Consider the following 12,788-nt stretch of genomic DNA (forward strand, 5'->3'; position numbering starts at 1 on the left):
GAAGGAGCTCGACCAGATTGGTTTCAAAAGATGCCTGGTTCCACCCGAATCTCCAGAATGACCAGCACTGTGTGTCTTCTCAGATGCCTCGCAGGAAGCATGACATTTGGGGCCTGCGCGTATATCCGACAGAAAACGAAACAAGGCACCTATGCAGTTAACTTCATCGCGGCTAAGTCTAGGGTGGCACACCTAAGGCAGCTGACAATTCCACGTCTGGAATTAAAAGCAGCTGTTCTCGCCTCCCGCCTCGCGAAAACAATGGTGAAAGAATGTACGATTCAATTTGGCGATGTCAAATTCTTCACGGACAGCAGTATCACACTTGCATGGATTCAAAGCCCTTCCCGCAGTTTCAAGCGGTTTGTCTCGGCAAGGGTTGGAGAGATCCAGAATAATTCGGATCCAAGTCAATGGAAGCACATTCCCGGTGAAGAAAACGTAGCGGATGATTTGTCGCGAGGATTACATGTAAAGCAGCTAACGGGGAGGTGGATGAACGGCTCAGAATTTCTGAAACTTCCAGAAGAACAATAGCCAGTCCAAACAGCTGCACTGCATCGCGAAGAAGATATGGAGCGTCGCCAAGTCAATTCCGTCAGAGCAGCCTCGCCTGCAGATGTCGGAAATGTTATCAACGTGGAGAATTTCTCTAGTTGGCGAAAACTGATACGAGTCACCGCGTGGATAAGGCGGTTAGCCGAGAAGATACGCCTCAGGAAAAATGCAACCAGTGGACGAGAAGGACCTCTCATGCCTGAAGAGTTAAGGAAGGTTGAGATGTCATGGATCAGAAATGCCCAAAAGGATTTGAAGAGTCGAATGAGGAATGAAGAGTTTAAGACCCTATGCCCGTTTGTTGACGACAAGGGAATTATCAGGGTTGGAGGAAGAATTGACAAAGCCCTCGTGTCATACGAAGAAAAGCACCCTGTGCTGCTTCCCAATGAGGACAGGATATCCCTGCTGATCACACGCCATATGCACAACCATGGTCATCTCGGAGTAACGACAACAACTGCAAAAGTCAGACGAAAATACTGGATCTAGAAAGCGAACAAACTCAGTAAGACAGAGAAATTTAAATGTGTCACTTGTCGAGAAATGGCACACAAGGCAGAAACGCAATTAATGGCGGACCTTCTGGCTCTTCGCTTAGCACCGCAAACGCCATCCTTCTACTACTCCTCATGCGATTACTTTGGTCCATTTAATGTGAAGATAGGGCGCAACAATACAAAAAAGCACTATGGCGTCATCTTCACCTGCCTAAACACAAGAGCTGTCCATCTGGAATTAGCAGTTGACCTCTCGACAATGGAATTTATTCAGATGCTAAGAGGATTTTTCTCCATCCGTGGATACCCGAAAGTACTGTTAAGCGACAATGGATCGCAGATGGTTGGCACAGAGTGGGAACTGCGTAAAATGGTCGAAGGTTTAGATCCTGATAAACTCCGTGGTTTCTGTGCAGAAAGAAGCATCAACTGGTTGTTCACTGCTCCAGCTGCACCTCATCAAAACGGATGTGCTGAAGCCCTCGTTAAAAGTTGTAAGCGAGCCCTAAAGAAGGCAATTGGAGAACAGATCCTAAGTCCGTTCGAGCTGTACACATGTCTACTAGAAGTCGGAAATCTCGTAAATCAACGCCCTATTGGCCGTGTTCCTAATGACCCGGATGATGGCAAATATTTATGCCCAAACGACATGCTCCTTGGACGGGCGACATCGGAAGTTCCTCAAGGCCCATTCAATGACACAAAAAACCCGCGACGCCGCGTAGAATTTGTGCAGAAAATTATGGACTCCTTCTGGAAACGTTGAAGCAGAGATGTACCCCCTAGCACTGGTGACAAGGAAGGCGTGGCACACAGAGAGGCGTAATGTTGAGGTTGATGATATCGTCGTCACGGCCGACAACAATGCTATCCGCGGTAAGTGGACTATTGGAAGAGTTATCGAGGTATATCCCGGGACAGACGGCCGAGTCCGCAACATCAAAGTGAAAACACCAGCAGGGGAGTACAGCCGCCCAGTCACCAAGATTTCTGTTATATATCCTGCTGAAGGAGACCGTTAAAGAAAGTTCTGCTGATCAAAAGAAGGATAAGGACTACGCCCTTATCGGGGCGGAGAATGTTTCGTTTAGTAAATAGGCGTCGCCTATGATGACAGATATAATTTAATTAACACAACTCGTGATTGACATTAATTCCTCACAATGATTCAAAGTGTTAGCTTGTCGTGATTTAAACCAGTTTTTTCAGAAGAATCAGTGAGAGAGAAGTCGATTTTTGTATCTGTTCGCTTACCCGAATCTGCTAACCTGAAGTGAGAAACCTGTTTTTACGACCCGCCACAGAAATCGAATAATCATTAAAGTTTGGATAATATAATACGGTTTGTGGTGGTCGTCTGAGCTGACCAGTTCCGAGTAAGGAAACAACGACGTCCATTGCGGTGACCGTTTTTCGCTTGGTGTGTTCGGTGTAGGTCACCACGTCGCGTATTGCATTTTCGAGGGAAACTTTGATAACTCCGCGCGTATCTTTCTGTGTTTTATGCCCCTGTTACATTGTCTTCCAAATTTGATTTTATCTGATTGATCCAATTTGAACAACACGTCTTCTAACCCATCAGGTTGCAGTGCTGATTGCATTCCCTGCGTTGGCCGTGTCACCGATGCGATATTTAATTCGTGCTTTTCTCTTCAAAGTGATGTCTGCCTACACGAAATCCAGCGTACTTATTCTATTTTTTTAATTTTTTATTTTTCATAAGCTAATGATATCATCAGGAGCCTTTTTTGAGATATTGCCTTTTTCATTTACGGCAGTTATTTTTTCAATACCTTTGGAAAGGCTAATAACTCAAAAGGAAATCAAACCTTTTTGGAAGGTAGTAAATATATGAATAAATGCAACCAAAACTGTAAATACTCCAAGGCAATTTGAATAAAAGAAAATTGCAGTGAGAGCTGACCATACGTAGATGTAAATGTTTGCATTTAATTCTGCATCTGAACCAAAACAATCGATTCCGTTCTCGACATATCTTTACTATGCACTTAATCTTGCTTCTGAGACAAGTCTGTCACCCAATACCATTCGATACATGTTAGAAAACAAAGACCATGTGATTTATTCACAAATCGCAAATATCATCTGCAAGGAAGGGGGGGAGGGGTGGGGTGGGATGGGAAGGTTAGAGCATTCTGGCAATGTAATATTCTCATGACCTCTTCCCTCCTTATTAGTTAGTCTTTTGGCGACGAATGACCCCCCCCCCCCCCCACCCCGCCCCGTTATTCCTGAAAACCAGGAGGAATTGACGCTGTTACAAATATTCTGCGAGATTTTGACATGATTTTTTTAAATCGCCGCGTAATCTCAAAGATATTCCTGAAATTTAAGCTGTCGATTGTCTGTCAAATTAAACTTTTAAGCACTTTTTTATGCGAGGCTACTGTTCTGACACTTTTCACATTATTGACCTACCTTTTTGTCTACAAATTGGAAAGAATTATTCAGGCGAAAGGAGACAAAAAGGAAAAACGTGCGTGATTTTAATTTTTCAAAACTTTCCGATGAGGTATTATCTATGATAAAATCACCTGAAAACACATGCGGGCTAATCAATAACTCTAAAGCCGCCTCTGTTTTCGTTTTCATGTACAGCCTTATGCTTCGAGAAAACTTTTGCCTCTTAAGTATAAAGGCAAACCAAATCAATCTCGCCGTTTGGATAGTTTTCAAGCCTGTCAATCAATTCATTGTATCACAATCCACTCAAGAGCTAATGACTAGCAGCTCCTGGTTTCTCTTCACCAGATGAGATGCTGTTGAACGTTTTTATTACAATTACTCATTCAGTTGAGTAAAGGAGCTCACTTTTTTATTAGGAGGAAGAAGATCCTTTCACTACCCTATTGAGGCGTAATTTGGAAATTAGGATTCTGAGGTAGAAGGAAAGATGGCACAGGATTCTTTCTGTTTAATTTGAAGCTGGCTCGTCATTCAGTTGTCAGACCAGAGCTAATGTTAAGAGGTTTAATTTTGGCAAAACAATTTACAATAATTGGCAAAATTTACAGGGGATTAAAGAACGCCCAAACGAAACTCAGGTCCCCATAAAATGCTTTTATTCGCCGGCCTTTTTAGGGTTCAATCCTGATACGAATGATATCATGTCTGCTATCCTACTTTTATTCGGGCATCTATAATTGTTATTTTATTGTCTTTCGATGGGAAAAAAAAAAACAGCATCCCTGTTCAAAATAGATTCCTTCTTTCCAATTGTGATCATTTGATATATTGTGTATATAAAATTCGAACAACGCAATTACATTGCCGCAGAGTCATATCACTCTATTTCTGTACAATCTTCTTTGTCTCGATTTACTTTGTTGTTGGCAAACAAAGCATATAGTCGTTGTAAGCCACACAGAGGGAATCAGTTATCAACATGAACAGCAATCGATCATCGATTGTAAATTTCGCAAGATGACGGTTCCGAAGTATGCCCATAATAGCGTGTTGAATGTGTCTCATCTTCCAGCAGTAAATAACAGGGTGCAACGGTGAAGTAAGAAACACAGGAGTCCATGAAAAAGGAAAGAGTGTTTTTTTTAAACGACGCTCGAGCTATATATTTTCAAAACAGTGGTACAGATAAAATATGACAAGTAACAAGTTAAAAAGACGAGATATACATGGAGTATGCAAACTGTGGATTTAATGAGGGCAGAAATGTTTTTCCTCATCTCATCAGACTGAGCTACTTCTTGTACTTGCAAAGATTCAATCTGATTCTTGTGCCGCCGAACAGTTAACTATATCCTGATGTACACCACAAATGCGAGAATGAAACTGAAAGATGCAGAAACTAAAATGATAAGATCTCGAATACTAACTACCACCACATTATCATCAAAGAAACAGAGGCACCATAAAGATATTAACATACAGGGGCGGTCAAGATGTTCAATGATAGTTTCATCAGTTTAAATCGAGATTTAGACAATAAAAGAGGGATAATTTTACTTATTTTCACGGGAGTTGATTCTTACGGGTTTGGCGATTGTCAAAAACTCGCGGAATAGAAAGACCTTAAGATAGTTTTCGCGGAAATTAACCAGGAGGAAGGAAATGGATCCTTGTTACTCGTCACAATAGGCTGTTTACACTTATGAATTATTTATCCGTTCCTGCTGATCAGTATTTCGACAATTTTCGCTTAATGTAGTTCCTTTTATTAAATATTTTTTGTCAAATTGCGAAATTAAAGTCCCGCAAATATGCCCGTTCCATTTTGTGGAAATTCAGTTCTCGCTAAAATAAGTAATAATAAAGTAGTCGAGCCTAAACATTTTACCGTCTGTCAAAATGTATTTTTGACAATTTTTCTTACTAGGCTTGTTTTTCAAATAGACACGTGAGACATGTTAACACTCTGTTAACACGAAAACTCGAGAGTTACCCTTCTCTGTCTGAGCAGACTTTCTCCGTCTTTTCTCAGGCGTGCACCATGTACAGAGACCTCTAGCCTAATTTCTAATTGGTTTAACTTCTGCCACCACTGTTGTCGCTTTCATAAATATATTGCTGTTTATCTGATTAGGCGGATTACAACTTAGACAATCATTGCACACAGGTATCCAGTGAGTAATATGAATTTCATTTGAAAACCGATTGTCTTCTCAAACTTCCGAAGGTCAGAGATGCTGACTTTCTTATCATATTTTTCTGCTATTTCGTGTATAATGTTACCAAAAGGACGTAGAGACAGCAGAGTGACAATAACTTTCAAAAAAGAAACAACAACTTTGAGTTTAAATTTACAGGACATGTTTTGACATTCTCATGTCATCTTCAGTTGCAAATGAGCATTTAACTGTCGTACATTTGAATTTATATTAAGGTACGTTACAAACTACATGTCAGGGCTTACGTTACATTTGAATGTTAAAAACGCGAAAAATGTCTAGAATGGTCCCGAATTATATCGCACTTGTGTCCCTTTGAACTTCAGTCGTGTAATAACTCTCTTATTAACCAAGCTTTCTCGGGACCGTACTAGAAGAATATCGGCCTTTAGTCTTTTTTGTACGGACCTCGCTGCGCTTGGTCCGTACTGTCAAGACCTCGGGCCGATATTCTCCCAGTACGGCCCTCGCGCTTGGTTAATAAGATATATATATATATAGTAAACAGTAAACAAAGTCTGGTTTAGTTATCCCAACTGACAATACGTTGCGGCTTGATCAAACTCAGTCAATGGGCATTTTATCATTTGACCACTAATTTTAACCTAAATAGGACTCGAAAGACGGCCACACGCAGCCACACGAGCACAAAAATCTCTGCTATTAAAAATTTTCCTTTATTTATTTTTTTTTTTTTTCAAATCAGAACAAGAATTTCCCAATTCCTTGAAAGACACGGATTATTTTTGTCTCATTTCTGTTTCCCTTTAAGTTCCTGCAACAAAGCGAAGGGAGTGCAGAAATGCTGGACAGCTTTTTTTCTGGACCGGCTCACGTCAACCCGTCCAGCCCTGCACACTTCAGCTTTCACTACGGTTTTCCATGAGATCGCACGAGCTGGGCCGAACGGGTCTCATGATAATCTTTTTTTATTTTCGCAGGAGTTTCTTAAAAACGTTTTCGTGAAAATTAACCAGGAGAAAGGTATTAGATCCTTGTAACTCGTCACAATGAGCTCTTTACACTTATTGACTATTTCTCTCTTCCTGCTGATTAGGTTTTTGACAATTATCGCGTCATTTAGTTCCTTTCATGAAATATTTTTCATCAAATCACAAAATTAAGGTCCGCGAAAATAAGTAACGATGCTTAACATTATACCATCTATCAAAATGAATTTTTTAAGAGTTTTCTTATGAGGTTTGTTTTTCAAATACATATGTGAGACATATTAGAAAAGCCCGGTTTTCTAACATATCTCACATATGTATTTGAAAAACATGTCTCAAATAAAGCCCAGGCATCAAGTTCCTTAATGTGAATGTCACTTGAACACCAATTGTAAATTATTCGAGATAGCTGACTTCTTCTCCACGAAGTGTTCAGCAGTATATATCCACGAGAGCGCGTCGAAAGAGTTTTATCTTCCATGACGGGATAAATGACAGGGTTCAAAGATGAATTGAGAAACATGAGAGTCAATGAATAAAGACAAAAATATTAAGCTCATTTAGTCGCTTTCGTCTATTCCAGAGGGGCAGCTTTGTTTATTAGGAAATGAATAAGACATGGTGCCTTCAAGATGATAATAGTACATTATGAATGGTAAACAATGCTTGGTTTAGTTTTCTTAACAGATGATACGCTAAGGAACTTTTGTTATCATTCTTATCAACGCTATTCTTACCCATCAGCTCTCACTATTCCCAAATGAGTTTTTCTTTCATTTCTCTTCCTAGGATGCTTCCGGGCAGTAGTTTGTGTTTTCAAGCGCGACATTCAGCGCGGTGAATATTCGGCCGCCATATTGAACGGGTGGAAGATCTGGAACGAGTGACAAAACGATGAGGAAGGGGGAAAGGGAGAAAATCCAGGAAAGCTTGGTTTTTCTTCCCTTCCTACCTCTACACTTTGTCACTTGTCCGAGATCTTCCACCCGTGAAGCAGGCTATTATCTTCCCAAAGGACCGGTCATTATTTTACACCTGCTAAACGGCGGGAAGGGGGGGTGGGGGTGAAAGGGTTGAGGAAAGGGTCGGAGGATTTTGGTTTTGTGAAGATAAAAGTTACATGATCCCCTATGAGACTCTATGATATTTTTATGATGTCCTCCCTCCTTATTGGTCAGTCAGTTTTTGATTATCCCCCCCTCCCCCGTTTATCTTGCTGGCGACGAATGATCTCCTCCCGGTTATCCTTGAAAAACAGGAGGAATCGACGTAGTTACAAAATATTCTCCAAGATTTGAAATGAAGTTTCAAATCGCCACGTAATCGTGATGGATGTTACCGGAATTTAAGCTGTCAATATCGATTGTCTATCAAAATAGATTTTAAGCTCTTTTCATACCAGCCTAGTGTTCTGACACTTTTCGCATTATTGACCCACTTTTTTGTCCAGAAATGGGTGAGAATTAATAAACTTAAGCAAAAGGAGACAGCAAGGGAAAACGTGCTTAATTCTAATTTCTGATAGCTTCCCGCTCAGGTATTATCTAGAACCACCAAGAAACATCTGCGGGCTAATCAACAGCTCTAAAGCAGCCTCTGTTTTCGTTTTCATGTTCAGCCTTCTGCTTCCAATAAGTTTTTTCGCGAAAGGGTAAAGCGAAATGCCTTTCCCTGCATGTTTAGTTTTCGAGCATATCAATCAATCCTTTTTTTTTTTAGTCCATCGAATTGCCAATGATTAAAATAAATTTTCTCTCACTCTTAAATACTAGCTCCTGGTTGCTTTTCTTCTTTCCGCTCTTAATGTGACGCGGTACCGTTTAAGTCCTAGGATCATTTAACTTTTTAACTTTTAGTGAAAGACCTAGAGATTTATTCCGTTGACTTAAATCTTAAATCTCTTTTCAGTTCCAACACTCTTCCTATCCATACCATGATCTCTAATTGATCATCTTTATCATTCTCGTTACCTGCATGCTTGAAAGTTTCTTCAAATTGCACATAGAGGAGCGATCGAGGAGTTGACTTTTTATGAAGCATTTCTTTTTCTCCCCTATTATGACGTAAATTGGCAATTCTGCCTTTGGGGCAGAAGGATGGATGGCACGAGTTTCCTTCTGTTTTAATCCAAGCTGACGCGTCATTCAGTTGTCATTACTACTTTAAAGAGAGTTAGCGAAACATTTCGCAGCCATGGGCAAAATTTTGAATGAATTAAAAGCACTAAGCTCAGGTCCGCATCCACTCTCATCATTTTCATTCGCGATTCTAAATTTAGAGCGACGAAATCCTTAACGAGAATAATATCGTGTCTGCTATCCTTCTTTCATTGCCATCCGTAGTTACAATCTCAAGGTCCATCGATAACAAAACCAGCTTCCCTGTCTGCTATCCTTCTTCCGTTGCCATCTGTAGTCACAGTCTTATGTTCCATCGATAACAAAACCAGCTTCTCTGTCTGCTATCCTTCTTCCTTTGCCATCCGTAATAGCAATCTCACCGTCCATCGATAACAAAATCAACTTCCCTGTCTGCTTTCCTTCTTTCATTGCCGTCCGTAATAACAATCTCACGGTCCATCGATAACAAAACCAGCTTCCCTGTTCAAAGTAACATTTTTCTCTCCAGTTGCGACAATTTGATATATTGTGTAATTACATTTGGAGCCGAGCAATTATTTGGCTGACGGGTCATATCAGTAAGTTTATGTTTAATCTTCTTTGTGGCTATTTACTTTGTCGTAAATTTTTAAACTGCGCATAGTCCTTGTAAGCCGCACAGAGTGGATCATTTATCAACATGGACGACGCTCGATGGCCGATTGTATATTACGCGAAATGGGTGATTTCGTGTCCGAGACACTTTCCTCAGTATGTCCATGATAGCGTGTCGAATGTGTCTCATCTTCCAGCAGTTAATGACAGGGTTCAAGGTTGAATTTAGAGGTGGTTCCTCAAACAACGTGTAGGCGTGATGTCATACAGAGACAGACTTTTAACTTTGAAACTTCGTCCTCTGACATTTGACCGCGAACTCAAAGATCTTGTTTTTTTTTTACAAGTGTCGGAATGGTTTTACTGATTTTAATATTTATGATTTTGTCTCTCCTGTTTCTCACGGCCGAACCAGAATGAGTAATTCCTTTAGCCTTAAAACTCCTCTATGTAAAACTAGTGCTTTTCAGGCCTTTTACTCTAATCGTATTGTTAAGCTCTGGAACTATATCTGTAAATTTTGACCCCCTACCAGTTTTTCAACTACTGCTTCCTTCCGTAATTTTGTTACCGAGCACATGTTTTAACTCTTGTACAATCACTTTGACAATTCTATCCTTGTACCTGGTCAATTGTACGTTCCTGCCTCTGCCATCCCTAGTTTTTAACCGTTTTTTGGTTGATCGTGTTTCTAATAATTATTTGTACCATGGGTGGTACCTCGCTTGGGTCCGCGTGTCCCGTTCGCACCAGCCCTTTTGACCTATTCTCCTTATCACTAAGTCACTTTGTACATATACTTGGGAAATTTCTGACAATTCTTTATCCTTTTTAGACGTCAAAGTTTCAATTGAAGGTAACGGTTTATGCACTAGTGTGTATTACAAACCTACAGACGCGCATAATTACTTGTTATATTCGTCTTCTCATCCATCTCACGTTAAGAATTCCATTCCTTTTTCTCAGTTTCTAAGACTTCGTCGTTTATGTAGTAATGACTGATTTTCACCACAAATCAGAGTCAATGTGCCAGTTCTTCGATAAACGTGGTTACCCTGTTTCCGTCGTTCAAGCGGGTTACCACCGCGCTCAACTTATTGATCGACATTCAGCACAACAAACGTCGCATAAGGAAGATTCCGACCGCATTCCATTCACTCTCACGTTTCACCCTCACAACCACTCAGTTAAATCCATCATTCTTAAAAACTTTAAATTACTTCAAAACGATCCAGAGACAAGCACTGTCTTTTCGCAGCCTCCGCTCATTTCATTCAAACGCGACAAAAACTTAGGCAATTTTTTGGTCAGAAGTTCTTTTCAGACTAATGAGCAACCAGGCACTTTTAAATGCGCTCGTGCACGATGCAAAACGTGTCCTTTCATTCACAACACTGATAAAATATCGGGACCTAAACGATCCATTAAGATCACCGATCACTTCACGTGCACCTCCGCTAATGTAATCTATTGCATAACTCGCACTTATTGCAAAAATATATACATCGGCGAAACAGGCAGAAGACTAGGTGACCGATTCCGAGAACACCTTCGAGACGTGGAAAGGAATGACAAGGACACATCGAAACCAGTCGCTAGACATTTTAATTTACCTAATCATTCTAAGCAACATATGGCAATCTGCGGTCTTTCCTTGCACTTAGGTGGCACGGAAAGCCGTAAAAATCTTGAACAAAAGCTCATCTTTCAAACCGGCAGTCTAAATCCCACAGGGATCAATGAACGCTTTTCATTCCACTAATTTATTCATGTTTTTCTCGTTGCCATGCACCCACCAATAACGTAGCTCCATTTTCTGCCTTTAAAAGCACACACAACCCACAATTCCTCTATTCGCTCCGACGAAGGGCTAACGCTCGAAACGTCAGCTTTCGTAATCATTACGGTGGCCAATTTACCATTTCAACTTTGTTGATATATCCAAATTATATCACTTTGTACATATATCCCATTTCTTTTAGGTCGTCTAATTTGCTGTATGTAATATGTGTAATGGTCAATAAAGTTGTTAATAAAAAAAAAAAAAAAAAACAGGAAAGATACCTGAGATTCAAAGAGAAAAGAAAGGTTTTTTAAAGCGGAATTCGAGCCATAGATTCGAATACCAGCCATGCAAATGAAAAAAGGCAAATAAAAACTTAAAACTACGAGATACACGTAAAATATTCCAACTGTTGATTCATTGAGAACAGCAAAGTATTTCATTTCATCAGACTGAGCTTCGTCTCGAATTTGCATGGACTGAATCTGATTCCTGTGTCATCGAACAGTTAAGTATATCCTGATGTAGACCACAAATGTGACATTGAAACTCAAAGACGCAGAAACTGAAATAATAAGATCTCGAGTATTGACTAACGCCCATAATGTTATCGAAGAAACAAATGCACTATACAACCACATGCTGATCACCACAATAACAACACGCCTGTGAGTCACCAGCTCTTGGTATCTGAGATGAAGATGAAGTACGAAGAGCCTGTCTACGCTTACAGCCACAACACCAAGGAACGAGGCAGCTGAAAATAAAGCATTTGAAATAATCCACCTTTGTTGATTGTTGCAGCCAGGATTTTCCAGTTGTACCCGCTTGATCGGAAAGAAAGTGTATAATGGTTGATTAAATAAACCAACCACAAAATCGGATAAAGCAGGACTCAGCAGCAGAGTTTTCGCCATCGTCGAAGTTTTGTATATGGCGAGGATTGTCACAATATTCAACATGATGGAGGTGTAAGTTAGACAATTGTTCAAGACACAGTTAGCGACAAAATTCGATCGAAGATCTGCATCTTCGGCGTATAAAGGGATATATTGCGAAGACTCGCAAAACAATTCGTTTATCATATTAACTCCCGTATAAAAGATAGGAGCCCCTAGTCCAGATGAATAAAGTGTGTTTTGATTCTTTAGCACGACAATTTCTCCACTGATTGTGCATAAAATTTTCCTTTTTTTCGTAAAAGTGATGAAGCTCAATAAAAGGTATACACGGATTATTATATGGGTTCTTAAGATGTGAGCCAGTGACAATTTGATATAAGCCGATGACAAATAAAGAACTTACGTCAGGCATATCAAAAGACGGAGGCAGTCAGGACGTTCAATTGTACTTTACATGCTTAATCACAGTCGAAGTTAAATGTCATGTCAACTGTCAAAAGGAGTTTCGAAACAGTTAAATATATCCTGATGTAGACCACAAATGTGACACTGAAACTCAAAGACGCAGAAACTGAAATAATAAGATCTCGAGTATTGACTAACCGCCACAATGTTATCGAAGAAACAAATGCACTATACACCCACATGCCGATCACCACAATAACAACACGCTTGTGAGTCACAGGCTCTTGGTATCTGAGATGAAGATCATGTGAAGTGCAAAGAGCCTGTCTA

General features: G+C 40.2%; 3 protein-coding genes across 3 annotated transcripts; all 3 read left to right on the plus strand.

The window, feature by feature from the left end:
• Nucleotides 1-57: 57 nt before the first annotated feature.
• Nucleotides 58-537, plus strand: LOC148730862 (uncharacterized). Its single transcript, XM_088761863.1, has one exon. It carries the CDS (start codon nt 58-60, stop codon nt 535-537), a length of 480 nt encoding a protein of 159 aa, XP_088617989.1.
• Nucleotides 538-573: 36 nt separating this feature from the next.
• On the plus strand, nt 574-1,050 carry LOC148730863 (uncharacterized). The gene has a single exon (XM_088761864.1). It carries the CDS (start codon nt 574-576, stop codon nt 1,048-1,050), a length of 477 nt encoding a protein of 158 aa, XP_088617990.1.
• A 210-nt stretch (nt 1,051-1,260) lies between these two features.
• LOC148730864 (uncharacterized) lies at nt 1,261-2,885 on the plus strand. The gene is given in 2 exon segments (XM_088761665.1): nt 1,261-1,842; nt 1,844-2,885. Coding segments are annotated over 2 exon segments (762 nt in total). The 5' UTR covers nt 1,261-1,317; the 3' UTR covers nt 2,081-2,885.
• The last annotated feature ends 9,903 nt before the right edge of the window (nt 2,886-12,788 follow it).

This window comes from Stylophora pistillata, chromosome 5, assembly GCF_964205215.1.
Source record: "Stylophora pistillata chromosome 5, jaStyPist1.2, whole genome shotgun sequence".
Classification (NCBI taxonomy): Eukaryota; Metazoa; Cnidaria; class Anthozoa; order Scleractinia; family Pocilloporidae; genus Stylophora; species Stylophora pistillata.